The sequence below is a fragment of the Polypterus senegalus genome, chromosome 1 (assembly GCF_016835505.1).
Source record: "Polypterus senegalus isolate Bchr_013 chromosome 1, ASM1683550v1, whole genome shotgun sequence".
NCBI lineage: Eukaryota > Metazoa > Chordata > Cladistia > Polypteriformes > Polypteridae > Polypterus > Polypterus senegalus.
The window spans coordinates 157,539,874-157,566,662 of NC_053154.1; the positions used below are offsets into that span (position 1 = coordinate 157,539,874).

General features: G+C 40.0%; 1 protein-coding gene across 4 annotated transcripts in view; it reads left to right on the forward strand.

Moving 5' to 3' along the window:
- The first annotated feature begins 1,068 nt into the window (after nt 1-1,068).
- Nucleotides 1,069-26,789, forward strand: part of LOC120533882 (myoneurin-like) — a 77,216-nt gene continuing 51,495 nt past the window's right edge. For 2 of the 4 annotated variants that reach the window (XM_039760962.1, XM_039760981.1), the window contains exon 1: nt 1,101-1,200. Coding sequence is in view for 1 of the 4 variants with exons in the window: in XM_039760998.1 (XP_039616932.1) it covers nt 1,133-1,200 (68 nt within the window). In the remaining 3 variants the exon portion in view is untranslated. Of the gene's footprint in view, nt 1,201-13,216; nt 13,274-26,789 lie in introns of all 4 variants that reach the window. The other 2 variants (XM_039760973.1, XM_039760998.1) reach the window with 2 other exon arrangements.

Below are 26,789 nucleotides of genomic sequence, written 5' to 3' on the forward strand. Positions count from 1 at the left end.
GATCAACAGACTGGGCTGCACATCAGCCAAATTTCAAGTGTCATAGCAAATAGACTACATACTTGTGTCAGTGTGATGTTTCAGTTTTTATTTTTAATAAATCTGTAAAAATGTCAAAAATCCTTTCTCCATATTGTCATTCTGGGGTATGAAGTGATGAGGAGAAAAAAATAATGTAAAATGATTTAAGTATAAAGCTGCAACATAACAAAATGTGAAAAAAGTGAAAAAGTCTGAATACTTCCTGAATCCTCTGTAACTTGAAATGTTTGTGATGATTATTTTTCTTTTTTTTTTACCCTAATTGCCCATTGATTTACTACATTCCTCCTAAAGACAGAAACATTGTGCATACCCTGATCCAAATAACAAATACAGGTATATGATGATCTGAGCTATGTAAATGTTTGTATAGAATTAGAAAAAATATATTACTTTTGTATTTGTTCTAGAAAAACAATATGCAGGCTTTTTTGTGCATTTTGGGAATTTTTATTCATAAACGCAACTATCTTATAACTACCCCTCTCATTCAATTTCATCTCCTAATTCAAATTTTCTACTCTTCGCGATGCATGAAAAAGAACTGTTCTTTAATTCGTCCTGTGTATTTATTTCTATGTTCCCTCTCTAAATTTCTGTAAAATATGGTATATTTGCATTGTCGATTGTATTACAGTAGTGTTCAAATCAAAAAATATCGTTAGCACATATTTAGTTGACAAACTTCACACTATGAATAAATATTGACCCCTGCTTCTGCATCTACATGAATATCATTGCGCAAGTACAGAATCGTAAATTCTAACATTTAATTAAAATTTAAATTACAATTAAATGCTAACATTACTCAAGGTTATTGTCTTCTTTTTTATTATTAATTTTTTTTTCATTTTTATTACTATTTAATTTAATTTTTTTTTTTCAGTATACTGCTGCTGGATTATGTGAATTTCCCCTGGGGATTAATAAAGTATCTATCTATCTATCGATCTATCTAATGTATAAATAATAACAAACACGCACGCGCACTGCAAACACGTATTTCCTACAGTATTCTCTTCGAATTCGACCCGAGATCTAAAGACCATCAGTTCCCGGAAGTGACGCCTCACTGTTGGTGAAAGAGTTAATGGACGCTGTTTGTGACGTTGCTGTAAAATGGCTGGATGAGCACCATGGACCAGATATTTATGGCAGGTTAGTTTTAAAATGACTTGTTATGTTGTTAGACCGTATGGAGGACTCTCCGGCTTTGGGCAAAGTAAAAATACACCATCAGTAAGTTTGCGAGTGAAGAAACATAGTGGTGCTCCCAGTGTATTCTTATTATTGTTATTGTGTATGTGGTTGAAGGGATTCTAACAGAAAACACAGCCCTTTTTGCAGTATGAGAAGTGCCATAGACGCTCGGCTTTTGTTCCGACACGAATTGAAAGTCGCGTGGCGGAGTGTTTTCTCTTCGAATCGGCGTTTCTGCCATAGTTAATTCCCACACGCCTTAGCGTGAGTCGTTACGTATGTTTGCTGACGGCTGTTGGCGTCGTTTCTAGGGTTTCTTTAGACTGCTAAATTGTTACGACCCCGATTGTACTAGCTGCTTTCAGGAAGTGTTACTTTTGTGTAAAAGTAGGTGTTAACCATTGCACTGTTTCATAATAGTAAATCGCCAGCGAGTGATGAGAAATGTAGAAAAGCGCTATTAAGTTGTGTTTCTTTTCTTCAAGACATATTTAAATCAAGCTGTATGTTAACGGCTTATCTAAAACACATGTACACATAATCTCGCAAGGAAAGCATCGGCTTTACACTAGGATTGACATGAGGATAATATTTTCTTATAATGCTTAATTTATCGACGTGCTAAGGCGTGAACATTTGCGTGAAATTCTTCAAAACACAGCAGTATGTTTTGCGAGTTTTAGCTGTTTAGTTAGTGATTAACAAGTTAGAAAATGTACGCATAACATTCAGATGCGATCGAGAGTTCTGCAGGTCAGTTTTATATCCTCCTCGATCCAATTTCAAGTTTCAATGGCCAAATGCTCGCTAGCATTGGGCAACAACATTGAAAACGGGCCTTGACAGGACTCAAGTCCATCACAAAGAGCACAAAGAGTCACATAAACACATGGCACACATACACCCCATATTCACACGCATTGACAATTTGCAACTGCCAGTTAACCTACCAAAAAATCTTTTGTAATTTATTCTTTCTTTGAGCCTGTTTGACTGTAGCATTTTTCATGAAATGGGACATGGAATGCTATTCAATAAAGACAAATGTTGGGTAATTTAAAATAAAAAAAAAAATGCTTGACTACAATAGACTACCGACAAATATGTTATCTAATCTTGTTTGCTATTTCTAGGCATGGGGTTCTCAACCCATTTTTCTTGGCATACCTCTCCAGGAATTGAATGTTTCAAAATACAATAATTTGTTCACTACTTATTGGGAACAGGAAGTGGTGAAAAAAATACACTCACCTGTGGTTTTAGGGTGGTGTTACATTTTAGGGGAGTTACAAAGAGGTGGGAAGTGAGAGAGTAGTATTACCTTGGACCTCCAAGTAAGCATAGGGAGACTTCAAATTGATGAAGAGTGGGCACTGGACAATGAAGAAGAGGATACTGTAGGGTAGGAGAGATGGGACTGAACTCTTGCAGCATGCTGCAGAGTGGTGGAAATGAAGCAAAGCCAAGCACAGAGAAAAAAAGATTAGCCACTGTGTTTTTTAAAGGCCACTATTTCCCACGTTTTGTTTGTATGTGTGTGTGTTTCGCTCAAGTGTCACCTGAGAGCTACTTGCATATCGCACAGCTTTAACCTTCAGCTCTAGTAAATAAACAACTGTTGAAGAACATTTTCAGTTATACTTATTTAAAATACAGCTAGAATTAGTTCAGGCATGAATTAGCCAATTCCTATTTGTGAAGCATCACTAAAATAAATTAATATTTTTTAAAGGAATATTCCAGCCAACAGGACAGAGCTGTTTGTCACAGTTTGGTTCTTCAAGCTTATCATGAGATGGTTGTTTTTTGTTTTCTGTCAAATTCCAGTTTAATGTAGATCAAAACTGATCATGAATAAAACTGTGTTTTGACTTCATGCTTTGTGCCAAAAGGATGACTAAACAAGTTAGTCATTTACACATCTCTTTTCTTTTGGTGGCAAAATCATTCAACATACTTAATGAACTTGGAGATTTTTCAACTACTTTACATTCCTGAAAATGCATTTTGTGACAAAGTGTTAGAAAACTAATTGACATGAAAGGATTGGAGAAAAATTATATACAAGGAATATGTCCAGTTTTAATAGTTTTGAAGGATTTTTTTTTAACATATACTGTTTTTAAATAAGTACCCATAGCATTTCTTTCCTATTATCCATCCATCCATCCATTTCCCAACCCGCTGAATCCAAATACAGGGTCACGGGGGTCTGCTGGAGCCAATCCCAGCCAACACAGGGCACAAGGCAGGAACCAATCCTGGGCAGGGTGCCAACCCACCGCAGGACACACACAAACACACCCACACACCAAGCACACACTAGGGCCAATTTAGAATCGCCAATCCACCTAACCTGCATGTCTTTGGAGTGTGGGAGGAAACCGGAGCGCCCGGAGGAAACCCACGCGAACACGGGAGAACATGCAAACTCCACGCAGGGAGGACCCGGAAGCGAACCCGGGTCTCCTAACTGCGAGGCAGCAGTGCTACCACTGCGCCACCGTGCCGCCCCTTCCTATTATTAAAAACCCATAACCTATGTATCATTTTGAAGGCCAGTGTAAATCTGTCAGAAAATATGTATTTGGCAAAGAAAAAAAAAAACACCTGAACTACTGTATAGAAACTGGAATGTGGTGTCATTAGAGAGCTGAATCACCCCTCTCATTTAGTAGATAATAGTCTGTCAGTCAAATCACATCCATTTGAATCAGCATGTTCAAGAGATCCGAGGGCACAGGTGTTGCTGTGATGCTGCAATTTGGTCATCTTTGAGAGAAGACAGAAAAACATTGCAGCATGTTATTGACGCATAATGTGTGTCATTTTAACGGAAAAACACAGTACTTTAATTATAACTGAGAGTAAACAAATGATTTTATGCAGTTTTTAAACATTTTGCATTGTTGTTTCATCCAGCTTCAAGGTCCAAAAAAAGGGGATGAGTGTAAAAGGCTAGCTAACACTTTAAACAAAGTTTTATAGCATTAACCCTGTATTGTATCAATGTCTGAATACAATGAGGGCACAGCACTTCAAGTTATGCCAGCCATGTAAAGCATTTGAAATTAAAATCATGTCCAGTGTTACCAGCAGATATATTGTTAGTTAGCAGCATAGTAATGCATTCCTTAACTTTGGGCTGTAAAAGAGAAATCAAGTACACGCATAAAGGTTTGGGGTTTCTGGCCCCGTATACTGAAAAATTATCCACAGTATGAAAATATTATGGTCAAAAAATACATGAAACAATCAGTATCGGCTTGACAGTCAAAGATGGCGTCGGCGGTGTATTTATGTAGGAGGGGCCAGAATTGAAGAATGCTGGGTAGGAGCTGTCTTGGTTGATGGGATTGATGACGTCATGGGTAGTGGACAGAGGAAGGGCAGAAGTAGCGTACTGCGGGAAGCTGTAGGAGGTAGGCTCATGGTGGCGGTGCGTCTTTTCTTCTGTAACAAACAAAAGAGAGAAAAGTTAGTATCCTGCCACTCCCTCCTGGCGTATGTCTTCCCGATCGTATTAAGGTCCATCCGCGCCCCCTACTCGCGCGTGCGTGACACGACCCCAAGCCCAGACCCGTCAGGTCGGGCGGACCGAACCGAGAGGTCATGAATACGGGAGAGGGCATCGGCATTGGCCTGAAGGTTGCCACGACGATAAGTGATGGCGAACTTGTATGGTTGCAAATCCAGAAACCACCTGGTGACTCGGGGATTCAACTCTTTGTGCAGTGACATCCACTGAAGAGCAGCGTGATCAGTCACCAGAGTGAATTCGCGACCCAACAGGTAGTAACATAAATGTGTCACCGCCCACTTAATGGCCAAGGCTTCCCTCTCCACTGCCGCATACCTGGTCTCCCGGTCCAGCAGTTTCTGGCTCAGGTACATTACGGGGTGCTCGACACCATCGATACTTTGGCTCAACACGGCGCCCAGGCCTGTGTCCGAAGCATCGGTCTGGAGAAGAAAAGGAAGAGCAAAATCAGGGGTTCTCAATACTGGTGCCGATGTCAGGGCCTTTTTTAAGTCACTGAATGCTTGTTCCGCCTTGTTGTTCCATACCACGTATAAGGGAGCACCTTTTTTCATTAAATCCGTCAAGGGTGCTGCTCTTTCAGAGAAGCAGGGCACGAACCGGCGGTAGTACCCCGCTAACCCCAAGAAAGCCTGCACCTGTCTCTTGGTATTCGGACGGGGCCATTCCAGGATGTCTTTTATTTTTGAACATTGTGGTTTCACCTGTCCTCGTCCCACTACTTAGCCTAAATACTTGGCCTCCTTTAGACCAAAGAAACACTTACGGGGGTTTATGCGGAGGCCGGCCTTCGCTAGTGTCGCAAGGACAGCGGATACCTGCAATAGATGCTTCTTCCAGGTGCCGGAATAGATGACTACATCATCCAGGTCAGCGGCACTATAGGACTGGTGGGGCTTTAGCACTCTATCCACCAGACGCTGAAAGGTCGCTGGGGCCTCGTGCAGTCCAAATGAGAGATCCTTATATTGCCAATGTCCACTTGGGGTGCTGAAATCGGTTTTCTCCTTGGCAGATGCCGCTAAGGGAATTTGCCAGTACCCTTTTGTCATGTCAAGGGTAGTCAGATATCGAGCTGTACCCAAGCGCTCAATAAGGTCATCTATCCGGGAGGTTGACCAATTCCCGTGCGATGTTTTTTGCATTAGCGGAGCGTAGGGGAACCGCCTCTGGATATCAGGTTGCGTAGTCAACCATGACCAATATATATTTATGGCCACGATTAGAGGGTTCCAGGGGTCCTACCAAATCCACCCCTATTCTGTCAAAGGGAACATCAATTAGCGGAATGGGGACGAGAGGAGCACGGTCCCTCCTAGGTATCTGGCAAATCTGATACTCCGGGCAGGACTGGCAGAAATGCCGGACCTCCTCATTAATCCAGGGCCAGTAAAAGCGGAGCTTTATTCTCTCCAAGGTTTTCTCGGCCCCGAGGTGGGCGCCTAATAGGTCAGCATGAGCTAATTCACATATCTCCCCCTGGAAGGTACGCGGGACTAGCAGCAACTTCCGCACCTCACCCTCGTGGGTCGCAACTCGATATAGCAGATCATTCTCCATAACAAAAAAAGGCTCGCGTGGTATGGAATCGTCAGCCTGTGGGTTGCCGGGGACAACAATAGCATTCCGGGCAAATCTCAGGGAATCATCATTCCACTGTTCTCTTTTGAATGACGCAGGCGTGGATCGAAACTGCTGATCCAGGCTATTCAGAGGGTCTTTTGTGTCAGTGACCAGAAGAGTTCCCTGGCTCGTGCCCTCCCCGGCGGATACTTCTGGGTCATGGTTCGTTGCCAGAGAAGCGTCCCCCGGAGGGCCTGCGTCATTCGTGTCTGCCCTAGAGCACGGCATGGGGACCGCGGGAAGGGAGTCCCGCCCCTTCATAACCAGACCCAACGAGGCCCCGGGAGCGGTGTATTTTTTACCGCAGATTCTGTGCGACCAGTCCTGTCCCAAAATCACTGGAAAGGGGGGTTCAGGTAACACAGCGACTGGCAAGCGAGTCAAGTCCCCTTTCCAGGCGATGTAGCACTCCGCGGAACGATAAGACCTGGTCTTCCCATGTACACAAGTGACTTGTAGATGTTGGGTTAGCCACTGTTGTGCTAAAACATAACGGGGAGCGACAATGGTTATGTTGCTGCCGGAATCAAACAAAGCCATCACCGAGTGCCCATTTACTAACACCACTCCCATATTAGGACTTGCCAGGGGATGCGACAGAGCACAGTACCTCTCTGTTGTAGCCCAAGTGCAATCCATAGGCTCCGTGTTTAGTGGGTACGTAGGTAGCAGGTGGCCGACCTCACCACACTTGAAACAGCGCGGGGAGGCCGGCTTCTCTTTGGGTTTCGGCGGTGCTTCCACAGCGAGTCGAGTGGGCTCGGGGGTGGAGACACTTCCCTTTCGGTTCCCGCGAGCTTGCCTTTCCGGCCCGGAGGACCGCAAGCTGACGCTTGAGGACTTCCAGGAGACCCTGCATATCCTTAAAAGGATGGCGCCAGACCTGCTGGGCGAGGTAACTTGGCATCGCGTTGACCAGGCCCTCACAGGCCACCTGTTCTACCACATTCCGGGCTTGGGGACCTTCGGGCCGTAACCAACGCCCCATCTTGCCCCAGAAGTCGAATGCCTGAGCTCGGGCCGGTTTGTCAGGGTCAAACTGCCAGTTCCTCCACTCGCTCGTGTGCTGGCCCGGTGTAATGCTGTAGCGTGCCAGGATCTCCTGTTTTAGGAGGTCATAGTCCGCGGCCTCCTCCTCGGGGAGGACGTAATAAGCCCGCCGCGCGGGTCCCTTCAGGTAGGGTGCCATGATGGACGCCCACTCGGACCGCTGCCACTGGTTCCGGGTGGCCGTCCTTTCAAAGATGCCCAAATACGACTCAATGTTTTTGGCTTCCGACAGGGGAACAAGAGGAGGAGGCATCGGTCGAGGCGGATCCGGTCTTACCGTCTGCGCGGTGGCCAACCTGGACTTTGTCTCCTCTAGTTCCCAGTTTGTCGCAGCTTGCGCTCTCTGTAGGGACTGGATCTGTGCTGACAGCCCTTGCAGCACGGAGTTCAGGTCCTGTCCTCCTGACATTCTTTCGGACACTCTATCCTGCCGACTACGCCACTGTAAAGAGTAATCAAACACACGCATAAAGGTTTGGGGTTTCCGGCCCGAATACTGAAAAATTATCCACAGTATGAAAATATTATGGTCAAAAAATACATGAAACAATTAGTATTGGCTTGACAGTCAAAGATGGCGTCGGCGGAGTATTTATGTAGGAGGGGCCGGAAGTGGAGGAATGCTGGGTAGGAGCCGTGGTGGTTGATGGGATTGATGACGTCATGAGTAGTGGACAGAGGAAGGACGGAAGTAGTATACTGCAGGAAGCTGTAGGAGGTAGGCTCATGGCGGCGGTGCGTCTTTTCTTCTGTAAGAAACAAAAGCGAGAAAGGTTAGTACCCCGCCACTCCCTCCTGGCGTATGTCTTCCCGATTGTATTAAGGTCCGTCCGCGGACCCCTGCTCACTCGTGCGTGACAGGGCCTATGTTTGATTTGATTCCTTCCATGATGTTTTCACTTATGCCAGCTTAAGGGAATAAACTCATTTTCATTTGCTCTGTGATAACAACTGTTATTTCTAAAAATAATATTAGTGTTATTGTTAATTATTTTTTCAATTCTCAATCTACAAGACAGTTCTTTACTTACACATGTACAAACTGTGCTCTAAATGTTGTCATTATAATACTGTAATAACTTCAACTTCGAAGACTAATTTTCTTGTGATATTTAATTCCTCCCTTTCTGTTTCAACCCACATAAAGACAGTCCCAAATGTACCTCTGCAAAAATTCTGTTGTATTGGTTTATTCCTAAACTTTCTGATACTGAGAATCTGACACATGCTATTGACCCATTTCTGCACTGGCCTTTTTGCCAATGTGCTTATAATCTGTTGTCTCAGGTAAAGGTGCTTCATATCATAGCTCCAGGAGCCCTCAGTCAGACAGGGAGTACTATGTACGTAATTCTTTTGTTAACATATAAAGCATTTAATTGCTTTTAACCAGACAACATCAGAAATCTACTGCATCACTACAGTCCTGACTGCTAATTCCTGTCAACTTATGCTAGAAATCCCGTCATGTACCAAACAAACTTAGTCTGTATTGTGGTCTATTGTGCTCCATCTTGCTAATTTCTTCACTAAAACAATTAGATTTGATAACTTCTTTCATTTAAAAGACTGCCTAAAATTATTTTTATATATTTTATTTATTTTTATACTAATGAGTTCTCCAGTTCTCATTATGCACCTTTTATCATACAAGCTTTGAATTCCATGTTAGTGAAGTTGAACATTTCAAAAAGTAATGTGCATGTTGTGCTTCTTAACAACTCTATGGATATGGCAAGTGCTTTGGAAGAAAGTGGCAATAAAGGTTTAGGCCCTTGTTGAGCGAGGGAAGCATCTCCTACTGTGTCCCCTTTGGGAGATAATAGTTACCCATTTTAAGGACTCACAGCTCACTTTTTTGTGGCCGAGAGAAATGCAAACAGAACTAGGTACCACAGTAAGAATGCTTCAGCAAAATGTCCCGACTCGTTGGAACAGCACGTATTATCTGCTGAAAAATCTGGTTGATCAGAAGCGCACTCTTGTTGTGTATAGAGCTGAATATGAGCTTCCTTCCTCTCTCATGGCGCATAAGTGGGGGCTAGTGGAAAACATGATTACTCTACTTGAACCGCTTGACCAAGTTCCCAAAGACATAAGGGTGCATTCATCTACAATTGTGGAGGTGAGTCATCTGTTTAAGCGCTTAAATGTCTGGCAAGACAGATTCCGGAGTTCAGATAGTGAAAAACATACTTTTAGAGGCTGACACAAAATGCTTCAGTGATGCATTCTCCGAGCCACTGTCTCTTCTACTAATATTGAGCCATGGTACAATGATCGATTTTTTTTTTTGACCAAGATACCAAAAAACAATCACAAGAATCACCTGAGAAACAACTGGTCAAGATGTCAGTCAGTGAACCACAAGAGAAAATGATCTGCACTTGAAGAGATGTTTCTTCTTTGTTGTTGGAGATATACTGTATGAAGAAATTCTTGAAGAAAATTTGTATGTGGCTACAAAACCACACTCAACTGATGACAAGGCAAAATGACCAAATCATAAAATTATTAGTATTAATCATAATAATTAGATGTACCAAATTAAAAAAAAAACCTTGTTATGGTTTTTAGTCTTTTGTAACCTACAAATCATAAACTGTAGCGTCCAAATATCTAATCAATATTGTTGTGCATTTGCTGGGAACTCAGAGTGGAGGCGGCCTGCTGGGACTATGTTTTACTTAAGAGTGCTGGGCAAACTGCTCCGCAAACATTAGCTGAGATGAAAAGGAACATGTTAACAGCATTGCCTCATCTTTTTTTATCAAGTTTTTATAATTTATATTTGACAGATTGCCTACAAAACAGTTGTTGCCATGGCACAGTTTTTCCATGTGGGTTTTTCCATTTTCAACAGTTGAGTCGCTGTGCAAAACAGTGGAGGAATATAATTTAGTAGGCATTTAACAAATTGAATGAACAGGTTTGTTTTGCATGCTAAAATACAGCTTCAAGTTTTGCACCTTATGTAAGGCGTGTCCCGTGTCTAAACTGTAAGAGACTATAAATCACTGTGAAATACACAGCATTTTCTCAGTATTTCAAGGCACACTTGCTGTACAAATTATTTCATTGTGGAACAGCTTGTTCTGTAACTCTTCAAAGTGCATCCGCATCACAGTTTATACAAAATTCCCATCATGTGACCCAAATTATTGTACGTCAAGCTTTCAACGTCACGAGTTTTTATTAATTGAGGAAGTTGGTACAGTGGGTTGTCTTTACCACAAATCTGGTCAATCTAATTTTTTTTTTTATCATTATATAGGTAAATGTTTCTAAATTTGTTGGTGTTTAACTTCTTTCAGCTGAATAACCATCTCAGCGAGCCCACTATCTCCAGAGATAACTGCGCCATTTAGTATCAGAAAAGCAATGCAGCTCGTTTCCCCACCTTGACTAAGGCAGTGATCACATTGTTTTCGGCACCTTTTACTAGTGTAAATGGAAAATGCTTTTCTCAGCTGTGTCAAATATAGTAAGTGAAAAGAGAAACTAACTTCATGGTGAAAAGGCAGAAAAGATTCTTTTTATTAAGAAAAACCTACTATTTGTGCTTTTAAAGAAGCTAACTTGAGTCCTGGGTTACTGGCCTCTTTGTACATTTCTTTTTAGTTTTACGTAAACTAATATATGTCTGATTATGACATTAAATACTGAGTAGGTTTGAGAGAGTAGAAAAAGGGGATTATCATGGAGAGGTGTAACAGATAAAAGCTTCTCTTAAAGTGCTTTCTGATTTGTTTCCATATTCTGAGTGATTAATGGACAATTGGATTACTAGTATATTGATTATAATTTGTATTTACTGGGGCACAAACCATGGTGTATAATGAAGTGCAGAAAGATTTTTCTATTACAGACCAGGCTTGTGTATATTCATCAATATGCGACAATGTCCAGGGACCTCATGCATAACGCTGTGCATAGAACTCACACTAAAACACGGCGTATGGATAAAAGTGGAAATGTGCGTACACACAAAAAAATTAAGATACACAAAGCCATGTGTAAGCCAACTTCCACACACTTGAGCTCCATAAATCCTGGTCAGCGTGAAAAGTAACACATGTGCCTACCGTTCCACCCCAACTCCTCCCTGAATTTTGCATATTTTAATATACTAATCAATATAAGTATCACCTTCTCCATTCAGTATTTGGTTAAAAAACAATGACAAAAGAACACGAAAAAAAGAATTTCAATGAATTCAAAGTAGAGGTAAGGAAAACATACTATTTTGTTAGCTTAAGCAGTGTTATAAACAACAAAAGAAAGTTGATCGATTTGATACAGCATGGCGGAGACACGCGAAAGTTCAAGTTCGGAAAGTCTCACAGGTCCTGAAATAGAAAAAATTGGTCATATATCAAAGTTGCCATGAAAAGGCAAGTTGTAGCCCACTTGTCTATCATGTAGAGGTATATTAAGGTACAGAGAAAAGGAAAAAAAAATACGGACACAGTGAAAAAATGTTGAAATGTCCACTTTTATCGTAGTTTATTTTGTTATTAAAATAGTACGTCGTAAAGTTAATCATAAAATCAGTGTTATATTTACTAGAGTTTCTTAGATGCCATCGTATTTTATGTGTTCTTCTGTGTTTGTGATTCACTACGTGCTTCTTAAACGGTCTTTCTCTTACACCGATGAGACACAAAACGTATTACATTCATGATATTACAGCTCTCTCAACAATTTAAATACTAAGATGTATGAGATGTATACATGATATAGTTTTCATGATGAAATGATTTAAAGCATGTATTAAACGTGGTGGCACGGTGGTAGTGCACAGTCCAGAGATTGTTCCTGCCTCCTGCAAGATGCTTGCTGGGACATGGGAGACTGGCAACCAAAACTGGTCCTTATTATGCAAGTCTCCTGTAAAAATACTATCTTGGCATTTGGGACTTTTAGGTGAGAAAGTACTTTTTATCCTCTTTAGATAATGATTGAGACCTTTGGCATTCCAGCTCACAAAGTTCAGTCTTTGGTCAGAGAGACTCTGCTTATGAACTTTTGAGGACATTTTCTAAACTTAAGTAAAGATATGTTGTTTCATGCAAAAGCTTTAACCATGATTTCATACTGTTACCAGGTATTTTGGCTAAGGAGCCTATTATTATGTTGGCACTTACAGTTGTTAGGGTAAAAAGCATGAATAAGAAGTAACTTGCTCTCTTTCTTTCCGCTCCCCTCCAAGCCTGTACTCATTATGATGTTAAACAGTGCCCCGGGGTGAAGGTCTAATAAAGCTGTAATTTACTAGTTACTTAAAGGTTACCAAAATATACATATATTTATTTAATAGAAGAAATTTCAATATATTAATTTGGCAGAAAAAGAAAAAATAAAAGTAGCCAAAAAGGAAACCGTGTATAATTACGACAAACATTTCTTACAAATAGACCAAGCTGCAAGCAGAATCTTCTTTGCATTACCTGCACATGATGTGACTCATGTTCATGTTTTAAATGATGTCAGGGTCAGTTTTTTAGTTCTTTTCTGCTTCTTTATGAGAATTAAAGATGTACTGTAGAATTGGTTATCAAAAATCACTTTCAATTTGGCAGGAAACAAGAGGCTCTATCTGATTGCAGCTTTGCATAAGCGCTGTTTAATGCTATAGAATGCGACTCATTTGGCAGTGGTTGAAGGGGAGAAATCTGGACAAATACAAATGCAGTTATTTTCAAATATAATCTCCTCTTTCTGTCTGAGAATTAACATCAGATTTTCTTTAACCTGCAGTTTGTCGAAATGGACAATTGGGATTCTCGGTTTTGAGGCATTCAATCTACGTATGTGGTAAGCTGAGATTTTGGTGTATGATTTGAAATCATCTCGTTATTTTGGAGAAGAGTTTAGCTATGAATTTCACTGGGTATAGACATTCAAGGTTTTCAGAGAGACCTTCAATTCTGAAGTTGTTCCCTCTATATGTATCTTCCGTCATAATTAGTTTACCACTGAGAACTTTGCATTTGGTTTCTACAGCAGTTGCTTTTTTGTCAAAGGTGGAAGTCAGTTGTTCAGCTTCTTAAATACGAGTTGTAAATGTTCTTCAAAATGAGCACCGAGTACTCTTAATTTTATTCTCAATTTTTTCGTCAGCTCCTGTGAGAAAGGTTTTAAAGGTTACAGCAAAGGTATTGCTTAAACATGACTCCTGTTTTTTTCCTGAAGCAGCTTCTCATATCTTTGGTGTATATCCTCTTTATATCCTTTAAATCGTTCTTTATGTCACTTTATCATTTATATTCTCTTAAAGAGTGTGGTATTCATTACCTTCAACTCAGACAGTTGATCTCCATCTTCTGCGCACTCCAAATGTGGAGTTGTGAGTCTGGTTGGAGTTGATGTTTTTGACTCTCTGAGGCTATTGGTAGTAGTGGACAGTGGGGATAGAGAGGCCATGTTCAATTCCGATTATCTGCTTGAGATTGGCGAATACCGCAGCCAGCGGAGCTCCATCCTAGACATTCATCTCTCACAATGGATGAGACCAATACACTTAATATATGCGGGCAATCTCACCCTTGCCCTTTTTTCCCATCCAATCTAGGTCTTTTTAAAGGTACAATCAGTAAACACTGCTCTCTCTCCCTCTCTTCGTTTCACTGGTTTATATAAGGAAAGATAAGGCTCATAATTCATTACTTCACAACTCACAGATTGTAATATATGTAGGTATGTATATTGTACACATTATTTTTATAATTTACAAAATTTGTGATCGTTTCATCTTATGTATTTACATATACTTGCCCTTTCTGACTCTGGTCAGAGAGTCACAGAATAGTGCACAAAGGACAACCATATATTTACCATATTTTTCGCTCCATAAGACGCACTTTTTCTTTCCCCCCAAAGTAGGTGGAAATGTCTGTGCATGTTATGGAGCAAATATTGCATCACAGACCGTGATGTGTATTATCTGACAAAAGCCGACATCCAGGGATAGAGGGCAACAATCAGTGACAAAACTCATCGTTACGTTACAGGCATTCCCTCTCTGCTTGGAGGAATGTTAGACTCATTGACATGGCATCTAATCCTTGCGTGTATGTAAGTTACAAAATGTAAACAAAGGCAAGATGGCATCGACATCTCACAAGGCAGTAAAGTGAGTGCAGAAAACAAAATATTCAGCGGACAATGTTTTGCGCATTATCTCAGAGTCGGACTCTGATTTTTCAGAATCTGATTTTGTTGAGAGTGATCAGGAGATCGAGGAAGAGAGTGAGGAACTGGCATCAGCTGATGTTACACCAGCCGATGCTGTCCCAGCTGATCGGCTGCCAGCTGAGCACATTCACACAGCCGATGCACATTCAGCAAGGTTCGTGAGAGAGGAATACCCAGACGTTGATCCATGGGAGCCAAACTGGCTACCGGACTTCACAAGACAGCATAGCTTGCTGTTGGACCAGACGCTGGTCTACTTCAGGCTGTTCTTTCCTGAGGCTGCTTTTCAGCTACTGTCAGACGAGACAAACAGGTATGCAGAGCAATTTTTTGAATCACGGGCTGCGCTTACACCACATTCTCATTTTTCAAAGTGGAAACCCACAACAACAGACGAGATGAAGGAATTTGTGGCATTACAAATAGAGATGGGACTAGACTGGCGATCTAACTTCAGGGAGCATTGGTCCACATGTGCTTTGTCCCCTGGTGGCTTTGGACAGGTTATGCCGCATGATAGGTATGTGCTCCTGCAAAGTGATTGTGAGCAATTGAGCTTCTTAAATTCTGACACTAGCGATGAGGAGTTCTTGGGGTTTCTAGAAAACTAGAAGAGTGCTTGAACTTTAAAGTCTGTCCTCATTTCTTAATGACAGTGATGATGGTTCTTAATACCGCTGTTGACTTTATATGGTTGAAATATTATTCTGCTATATTTTATTAAATATATTAGTATGCCATTTGGTTCAGAATATTTTTTTTCTTGTTTTCCTCCTCTAAACCTAGGTGCGACTTATGGTCATGTATGTCTTTTTGGGGCGAAAAATATTGTAATTTATTTATTGCTTTTTTTCTAAATAAAAATAAATCCATTTCTTCAGTCTGATGACATTAATACAGTATATATGGATCGCCTATGAATAGCAAATTACAGCAAATAAAGAGTAAAATACAATATTTATATAGTGTTTTTAACAGCTCAAGTAAAACAGTTCTGAAAAACTAATCGGCCAGTTTTTGAAACAGAGTTACAAAACAAATCTAGCAATTAACAGAACCTAGTAAAATTAGCATATATCTACGAAGGCACTCAAAGAAAAGCCATATCCCAAATGCTACCTCATACTATGTTTAAAGATATGAATAAACGCTTGATGGAAAGGTAATACAACTAATTATAAACATTAGCTAATCTTTTAGTATAGTTGTTTTATTTAACTAAATATATTTGTTTGATCATTGGTGCACACAACTTGGGAAACATAAGTTAAACATTGTAAACTGTAATTTCTTAAAATGGCATGACTCAAAATATGATAAATGCAAACGGACATAACTACACTAAACCAGATGAGATAATACAATACCATAACTTAGTCATTCGGCACAGACTTTCTCATTATCATTTGGAAGCTCAATTCATTTGCTAATAAAAATATAAAAACAAAATGTCCAATAATGCTAATTACTGGCTAGTGAAGTTGTTTAGTCACAGACAAAATGTATTTTATTAATGCAAGTTAATCAGGCTAAATTATCTTTGCAATATGATATTCACAGCATCTTGTTTCACACAATACCCCAACCTCCTCCACCACTGCTTTATTTTTCAAAATTGCACACACTGAAACAGAAAAACACTTATTTCATTGGACTTAGCTTATTGCAGGGACCCATTTTCACTGGTAGGCAGAAGAGCATATTGCAGGCATTTACACCTGCCAACAAGTCCTTTTCTTTATGCAGTAACATGTTTTATCTTTAGATGCTTTGCTGCTTCAAGTGTCATCCCAGAATACTTAAACCATTTTCAAACAGTAGCACTAACCCTTTCTGTTCTAAACTCTTCCTCCTCGAATTCTTGTTATATATTTTTAATGCCCAACACTTCCAGGCTACAAGGATAAAGTCAACGTAGACAGGATTGTATTTAACATTCATAAGTTGTGGGAAATCAAATAACTGCAGAGCTGAACATTGCGGTGTTGGGCTTTGCATATTGATTTTTATTAAATATCAGTTGAAAATTCTATATATTGCACAATGTTAGATTGATGTAGAAATTCCATTGTAGACATGATTTATCATTGAGGAATTATGTTTTTTTTCTGCATTTCTTAATGGTGGCAACACAGCTTGTGTTTTTTGAATTTATCATAATTTGCCATTATTTTGTGAGTACTACAATGCTAACATGTAAAAATCAGGATAAATACAATTACTGTTGAATGTACACATTAGTTTGACATACTGATAAATAGCTGGCTTAAATTTTAGATTGTAAAAAGATTGCATATTGCGTTCATATAGTGTACTTGTTATTCAGTTGCTACCAGAAACTTAGTATCTTTTAAAAATAGCTAGTAATACATTTAATGCCATCTGTGCTCCTTTTTTACACAAACACATCACAGCAAAATTGTTTAATCAAATTCCAGTTCTACTTTGAGTCCTTTGAAATGTATTAACTTCCCACTGCAAAAACTATCTCAATATGGTGTAGACTTTGTGCTCACCCACTGCCCCTTTGCATTGTAAAATGTTAATGGCAATTCAGGTCTGCTGTGCCAGTAAAGTTAGTGTATGATTGATGTTCAGTTTGTTGACTCCCTGTGATCAGTATCAACAGGTTAATTACTAGTAACGAACATGGCCTAATATTGGAGTATGCCAAACAAGGTTCCTCCCGTGGCTGGGTTTCAAAGGCCATTTTTATGTCTATTTTGTTCATCTTTGATTCTTTTGTTTATGTTAATATTGAAACACATTTAGTTTGTATGTATCTGTGTATCTTTATTTATGTTCCATGTGTCCTGTGGGTGGTCCCCCACGAAGTGTGGCCCCATGCTCATCATTTTCAAGGGACTGCCAGTCGTATAAAGGTGTGGATAATGCACACTTCCTTGTGTTTCATTCTGAATGTGCTCATAGTATGCCCAGTACTGTAGAGTTTATTTTCTGCTTTTTAATTTTCTCAATATTTTGAATCCTTGCTTTGTTTTTTGACTCTGAATCTTGGATTTTTGTATTTGGACTGAGATTGCTATTTGGATTGTCTATTTTAAAGTCACTGATTTTTGTGCCTTTTGCCTTGTGCTCCTCTGAGTTTATATTTGTTTTATAATGCATTTTTGTAAAATAAATATTTATAAAGCTTGTTCTGTGCTATCTTTTTGAGACTAGCTGGGGTTGATGGTTCCCCCCTCTCATGAGCATTTTGAGCAGTTATTGGATCTTTCATGCTTGGAAACTTTTAGTGGTTAGTGACCGCACCCCCTCTCACCCTGGCGGGTTATCACATATCTTGAGTGGGACAGCGAGGAGGTCCTTTAACACACATGCATGACATTGTTTATTCACATAAAACGCATAGAGTTGCTAGTAAAGTGACATTTTTTTATTCCTTATTCTGCATAATTGTTTTAAATGCTGTGTTTTCAAATGGCGCTTTTTTTTGTATCTATATATGTTTCTTAAATCTGCGTTTCTGTGTTGTTACCTTTTATGTCAGCATTTACCAGTTTATAGCGGTAAGGGATATAAAAAAAAAATGCTACAATGCAAGACCTTGAAAGAGTCTGTGTCATCGATTGTAGTAGCTGCACTTGAAACAGCTTCTTATAGAAGAAAAAGTGAAAAAACTAAGAAGGTGTAATTACATCTGCATTTCTGCTATGTTGCTCATTGTTTAGGTATTTTTGAGTTTAGAGAGATAAGAAAAGTAGTGACATTAATGCTTATCAGCATAGAAAGTCCTTGAAAGAGTATTGTTGTTGTTGATGGCAGATGACTTGGAAGTATGCAGCAGTACAACAGAGTAAATCAGTGCAGTGATACTTCTGATGCCATCAGATCCTGAATGTTTGAGCAGGAAATTTTAGAGGGACAGAGCTAAGGAGTGAAGGAGGTTTAAAGTGAAAGGAGCAGGCAGCTTTAGCAATGAAACAGCACAAGTCACATCACTTGAAACAACGTATTACAGAAACAGAAATGGACACGCAACAAAGAGGTTACCAAATATGTTCAGAATCACTGGACTGCAAAACAGTTGATTGCTGCAGAATGTGCCTGGAGACTCATTGCAGTGATAGCAAAAATGTAACTCTGTGACTATAATTTGTGCTAATTACATGTAAATATTAAAATGTTAAATTAAGTATTTCATTTAAACTCATTTTTAGTAATGTTTTCAAAAGAGGTTTCAATAAATGTTTAGACAGCTGTGGTTATTTGTGGGTTGATTTATCTATCTATCTATACTAATAAATGGCAAAGCCCTCACTCACTGACTCATCACTAATTCTCCAACTTCCCGTGTGGGTGGAAGGCTGAAATTTGGCAGGCTTCCTTACAGTTTACTTACAAAAGTTGGGCAGGTTTCATTTCAAAATTCTACGCGTACTGGTCATAACTAGAACCTATTTTTCTCCATATACTGTAATGGAGTTCAGCTCGATGGCCGTGGGGGGCGGAGTTTCATGTGACATCATCACACCTCCTACGTAATCACGTGAACTGACTGTGAGCGCAGTACTTGGAAAACAAGGAAGAGCTCCAAAAAGCGCTAAAGAAAACATGCATTATACAATTGAGAAGGCAGCGAAACAATAAGAAGCAAGCGAGTGACACATACAAGCATATTCATGACTGCAGCTACTTTGGAAACAAAGCACGGTGTAAACCTAAAGTTTAAATTCAGTTCATAGACAGGCTGCCGCTGGCGTTTGTCATGCCCACGACTAATCCGGGATACAAGTTTAATGAGAGGACGCAGGGTATAAACGAGAGTTTTGATCACTTTGTAACTAAGTTAAAATTGCTGGTGAAGGGCTGTGCTTAGGCAAATTCCGAGAGACTGTGTTTGTGGGGGGATTGACAGTTGAGGCGGGTGGCGGAGTGCCGTCATCTTCTCCTCTCTCATTCATCTCATTTCGCTCTGAGCTGTGCTCCGCAGCTAACGCGGTCTTGCGGAAGCAACTTTGTCACACTAGCCAACAAATACTCACAGAAAAATCCACAAGTTAATACACACACTGTCTCTAGAGTTTCTCCACACTCAATGTATTCCTCCCATCCCCGTTACACCCTCTGATCTCCCATTTCAATTTAGATGCCTCCAATTTCCAGTAAGGCTCTGCTTCGCGATGAGAAGTAAGAAGTCTCAGGGACAGACCCAACAAAAGGTTGCCATTGATTTCAGGCAAGATTGCTTTTCTCCTGGACAACTATACGTTGCATTCCAAAGAGTGAGCTCGCGCAGCTTCGTCATATTACAACCAGAGTGCTGAACTGACAACGTGATATATAAAGAGAACTATAATAATCATAATAAACGAACAATAAAACAGCGGAGAACCCGTGGATTAAATAAAAAGGCAGCTTCCTTGGCAAAGCAAGGAAAGAGGATGACTTTATATGTCGTTCGTTTATAAAACAGCGGAGAAGCTGTGTAAAGGCTGCTTCACAAAAAGCCAGCGTAGCTCCTTATATGAGCAGGCAGTCAGCTAAAGAAGGGAATCAATAAATATCTCTAATCGTGATAAGCGAACAAAAAATAGCATACAAGCCGCGGATTAAATAAAGGAAATGGGTACATGAACAGTACAGTAAGTCTCGAATAGCTACACAGTAGCTATAAGAATCGTAATAAATGAACAGTAAAACAGTACAGAACCGCGAAGCAAGTAGAAATGACGGCCTTATATGGCATTCGTTTGTAAAGCAGCGGGGAAGCTGTGTGAAGGCAGCTACACAAAAAAACAGCAAAGCGCCACACGCTGAATGTATTCCTCGCATCACCGTTATACCCTCTGATCTCCCATTTCAATTCAAATGCCTCAAATTTCCAGTAAGGCTCTGCTTCGCAATGACAATTAATAAGTCTCAGGGACACACCCCACAACAGGTTGCCATTGATTTGAGGCAACATTGCTTTCCTCCTGGACAAAACTATACGTTGCATTCTCAAAAGTAATCTCAGTGCACAGCTTGGTCATATTACAACTGGAGTGCTGAACTGAGAACGTGGTATACTCTGGGATTTTGCTATATACAGTATATGTAGATACAGTGGTGTGAAAAACTATTTGCCCCGTTCCTGATTTCTTATTCTTTTGCATGTTTGTCACACAAAATGTTTCTGATCATCAAACACATTTAACCATTAGTCAAATATAACACAAGTAAACACAAAATGCAGTTTTTAAATGATGTTTTTATTATTTAGTGAGAAAAAAAATCCAAACCTACATGGCCCTGTGTAAAAAAGTAATTGCCCCCTGAACCTAATAACTGGTTGGGCCACCCTTAGCAGCAATAACTGCAATCAAGCGTTTGCGATAACTTGCAATGAGTCTTTTACAGCGCTCTGGAGGAATTTTGGCCCACGCATCTTTGCAGAATTGTTGTAATTCAGCTTTATTTGAGGGTTTTCTAGCATGAACTGCCTTTTTAAGGTCATGCCATAGCATCTCAATTGGATTCAGGTCAGGACTTTGACTAGGCCACTCCAAAGTCTTCATTTTGTTTTTCTTCAGCCATTCAGAGGTGGATTTGCTGGTGTGTTTTGGGTCATTGTCCTGTTGCAGCACCCAAGATCGCTTCAGCTTGAGTTGACGAACAGATGGCGGACATTCTCCTTCAGGATTTTTGGTAGACAGTAGAATTCATGGTTCCATCTATCACAGCAAGCCTTCCAGGTCCTGAAGCAGCAAAACAACCCCAGACCATCACACTACCACCATCATATTTTACTGTTGGTATGATGTTCTTTTTCTGAAATGCTGTGTTCCTTTTACGCCAGATGTAACGGGACATTTGCCTTCCAAAAAGTTCAACTTTGGTTTCATCAGTCCACAAGGTATTTTCCCAAAAGTCTTGGCAATCATTGAGATGTTTCTTAGCAAAATTGAGATGAGCCCTAATGTTCTTTTGCTTAACAGTGGTTTGCATCTTGGAAATCTGCCATGCAGGCCGTTTTGCCCAGTCTCTTTCTTATGGTGGAGTCGTGAACACTGACCTTAATTGAGGCAAGTGAGGCCTGCAGTTCTTTAGATGTTGTCCTGGGGTCTTTTGTGACCTCTCGGATGAGTCGTCTCTGCGCTCTTGGGGTAATTTTGGTCGGCCGCCACTCCTGGGAAGTTTCACCACTGTTCCATGTTTTTGCCATTTGTGGATAATGGCTCTCACTGTGGTTCGCTGGAGTCCCAAAGCTTTAGAAATGGCTTTATAACCTTTACCAGACTGATAGATCTCAATTACTTCTGTTCTCATTTGTTCCTGAATTTCTTTGGATCTTGGCATGATGTCTAGCTTTTGAGGTGCTTTTGGTCTACTTCTCTGTGTCAGGCAGCTCCTATTTAAGTGATTTCTTGATTGAAACAGGTGTGGCAGTAATCAGGCCTGGGGGTGGCTACGGAAATTGAACTCAGGTGTGATACACCACAGTTAGGTTATTTTTTAACACGGGGGCAATTACTTTTTCACACAGGGCCATGTAGGTTTGGATTTTTTCTCCCTAAATAATAAAAACCATAATTTAAAAACTGCATTTTGTGTTTACTTGTGTTATATTTGACTAATGGTTAAATGTGTTTGATGATCAGAAACATTTTGTGTGACAAACATGCAAAAGAATAAGAAATCAGGAAGGGGGCAAATAGTTTTTCACACCTATGTATATGTATATATGTTTATATGTGTGTGTCTGTCCTGTGTGTGTGTGTGTGTGTGTATATATATATATATATATAAAAATATACAGTGCTCAGCATAAATGAGTACACCCCACTACATTTGTCAGAAAACCTTTAGTTTCCTTTCAGTATCAACACTTTCTATGAGATACTGTACTACAAACTACTCCCACAAGTGTGGGCCATTGATTGCAAACAAGATTTGTTAATTTGCATACACAAAAAAGTGATTTTCCTAACAAATTCATTCAAGCCCATGTTGAAAAAATGAGTACACCCCAATTATAGCCACACTTAAGACTACAAAATTCTAATTAACAGGCATTCAAGCACGGTTGAGTCTAATGATTCATTTAAGAGGTGTCCAGCAGACAGGTGACTATAAAAGGGCATTACTTAACAAAGAAAAGCCCTTCCCATTTCATGCTGTCAGCAATGGCTCCACATGGAAGAGAAATGTCAAAAAATCTGAGAAAGGAAATCATTACTTTACACAAAAATGTGAGGGCTACAAGAAGATCAGCAAAGCTTTACATGTCGGTCAAAATACTGTAGCAAAAGTGATCCAGAAATTTAAGAAAGATGGAAGTGCAACCATCTTACAGAGACGTCCAGGCCATCCACGGAAGTTAACATCTCGACAGGAGCGTCTTCTGATGAGAACGGTTGAAAAAAATCGCCATGCAAGTTCACTGCAGTTAGCTAAAGCAGTAGAAAGCCAAACTGGAGTGACCGTTTCCTGTGACACCATACGGCGCACACTGCAGAGGAATGGCATGCACGCCTAGAATTTGCTAGGGCCCATGCTGAAAAAGATGAAGACTACTGGGACTCTATGCTCTGGAGTGATGAGACAAAGATCACTGTTTTTGGAACTAATGGTTTCAAAACTGTATGGCGTCGTAAAGGTGAGGATTTCAAAGAAAAATGCATGGTGTCTACAGTGAAACATGGCGGTGGTAGTGTCCTTATGTGGGGCTGCATGAGTGCTGCTGGTGTTGGGGAGCTGCATTTCATTGATGGTATCATGAACTCAACAATGTACTGCTCTATATTGAAGGAGAAGATGCTGCCATCACTCCGTGCACTTGGTCGTCGTGCACTTTTCCAACACGACAATGATCCAAAACACACATCTAAAGCTACTGTTGCATTTCTGAAGAAGAACAGGGTAAAGGTAATTGAATGGCCAAGTATGTCTCCTGATCTGAACCCAATCGAACACCTGTGGGGAATTCTGAAGCGACAAGTTGAGCATCACTCTCCATCCAGTATCCAGGCTCTAAAAGAGGTTATTCTTGAAGTATGGAAAAAGATGGATGTTGCAATATGTCGCCAACTTGTTCATTCCATGCATAGAAGACTTGGTTCTGTCCTTAAAAATCACGGTGGTCATACAAAATACTAGATGTAGTAGTTTTTGTTGCGGGGTGTATTCATTTTTGCTTCAACCAATTTGAGTAAAAGTGAAGATTTTGTGATCTAAGTTATATTATTAATCTTAATTTCATTTTATGGAGTTAAACAAGTGTTCAATAAAACTCAGCCTTGTGAAAATTTTGGAAATTGTTCTTTTGTTCATTGAGCTACTGATTAAATTTGTACTTTTTAAAGGGGGTGTACTCATTTATGCTGAGCACTGTGTGTGTATATATATGTATGTATATGTGTGTGTGTATGTATATATATGTATGTATATATGTGTGTGTGTGTATATGTATATATATATATATATATATATATATATATATATATATATATATATACATACTAATAAAAGGCAAAGCCCTCACTGACTCACTCACTCACTGACTCATCACTAATTCTCCAACTTCCCGTGTGGGTGGAAGGCTGAAATTTGGCAGGTTCATTCCTTACAGCTTCCTTACAAAAGTTGGGCAGGTTTTATATCGAAATTCTACGCGTAATGGTCATAACTGGAAGCAGTTTTCTCCATTTACTGTAATGGAGATGAGCTTCAACGCCGTGGGGCGGAGTTTAGTGTGACATCATCACGCCTCCCACGTAATCACGCAGTACATAGAAAACCAGGAAGACCTCAAAAGCGCTGAAGAAAACATGCATTATATAATTGAGAAGGCAGCGAAACAATAAGAAGCGGCGAGTGACATATACAACCATATTCATGAGTTCTGCTACTTGAAACAAAGCACGATGTAAACCTACACTTTAAATTAAGTTCATAGACAGGCTGCCTGGCGTTTGTAATTTAGTGCCTGCCCATATAAGGCCGTCCGTCAGCGGCAATCCAATAGCAAACTGCCACGGGTAAATATTCACGGGTGAAGGACTGTGCTTATGGAGAGGAAGATGAGATGGTCAGGGTGGTGTTTGACACAAACTCAGCGAAACTGCGAGAGAAAGTTTTAAGTGCCAGGACTAAGGTAACATTAAATACAGCCATGGACATAGCACGAGATGGCACCAGCACAGCTGGGAACCTTCGATGCATGTACACCGAGTGGCTCACGTGAACTGACGCAGTGCACAGATAAAAGGCAACAGTTCCAAAGAGCGCTGAACAAAACCGAATTACACAATTGAAAAGGCAGCAAAAATATGAAGCGTCTCATACATACAAGCATATTCATAAATCCAACTACTGCGGAAACAAAGCACACGTTGGAAAAAGTCAATGTCCGCTAAAGGAAGACAGTGTAAAAAACCGTGCATGCAGTGTGTCAGGTCTCAGATAAAGAAGAAGACGAGCTGTTTATTGATGCAGTAAGAAACGAATCGATGAATGAAACCTGTCATCTTTACAGCGATTGACAAACACGGAATGTAACTTGAACACAACACATCCTACAAATACGAACCTGATTGAAAGAAATAATGATAATCAAATCCTTGATGACAGCAACACTCAGTAACACTCACAAAACAAATACTGTATATTGACAGTCATGTTACGTTATTTTTAAAATGTTCCCTTTTCTTTTCTAGCTTTTTAACACACTACTTCTCCACGATACGCGGGTATATATATATGTATATATATATAACCCGATCTACATACTCGAATAATGGATACTTTATTAGCCATCAATGATTGTTTTGGTAAAGCCATACTCAGTGTATTCATTAGATGAACGGTAAAAAAGTAAGGCAAGGCGAGGATGACTTATTGAGGCATGCAGGCTGTAGTGCGCGTCAACTCTATCTGAATTGCGCGATCACATTTGAAAAATATATCTTTTCAAGTTCTATTTAGTCCATATGTGTCAAACTCAAGGGCCGGGCCACATCCGCCCGGTGTAATTATATCCGCCCGAGATCATTTTATATACTGTATTATTGTTATTAAAGCCGGGTATATGAAGCGCTGGTAACACAATAAACTACAGATCCCATAATGCAGCGCTTCAGCTGCCTTGCCGAACACTTACGCGTTAATCAAGTCTACCTTAAGATGCTGCAAGTTATTGCGAAGCTAGCTCACACGATGCTGAAGAGAAAAGTTGATTCTGAAAATAGAGCCTTTAAAACCGATGGGAGGCTGAGTATATGTTTACTGAACCCGTGTGTCTCATTTGTGGAGCTAATGTGGCTGTAATTACAGAAATTTAATCTAAGGCGGCACTATAAAACAAAACATCAGGGTAACCTGAAAGACCTGAATGCAATGCAGAAGATACAGAAAGCAGAAGAATTAAATAAGAATCTGACACTTCAGCGGACGTTTTACCGTGCACAATCACAAAGTGATTTCAATTGAGCTGCTTTTATGGGAGACACAAACCACTTGCCCCACTTTCCCTGTTGCCAAGTAATGTTAAACCAAGTCGTCACTACGGTGTTCCCAAATCGCACTTTGCTGATAAACTGAGCGCACTGAGTTTGCACGGCGCTTTGGTGACTTTGAAGAACAAAAAGTCCGTCTACATGCGGCTCGAACCTTGTGCATGTTTGGTAGCACATATCTGTGTGAGAAGCTCTTCTCAGTGATAAAGACTAACAAAACAGCACACAGGAGTCGCCTCACTGATGAGCACCTGCAATCCATCCTGAGAATCTCCACAACACAGAACCTCACACCAAACAGAAACGAACCTGTTGCCAAAAAGATGCCAGGCGTCCAGCTCTAAAATGACATATGAGCAAAGACAACTGAATGATTTGATTTGTTATTGCTGAAAGGAACACATTTTATTTATATTTCCAGGTTTTGTTATGCAGCATGTTCATATTTGAATTTGTATAATTTTGACAGGATATATTTTTATGGAGAGCAAAATCTTTTGGGATATTTAAAATCTAAGTTTATTTTTTATATAAAATTACATAAGAGTAAAGAAATTTGAATGTTTGTTCTTTTAATGTTTACTTTATTTCTAACTTGTATAATTTAGACAGGATATATTTTTATGGAGAGCAAAATATTATAAGTTGTTTAAGGTTTGAGTTGATTTATTCAGGAA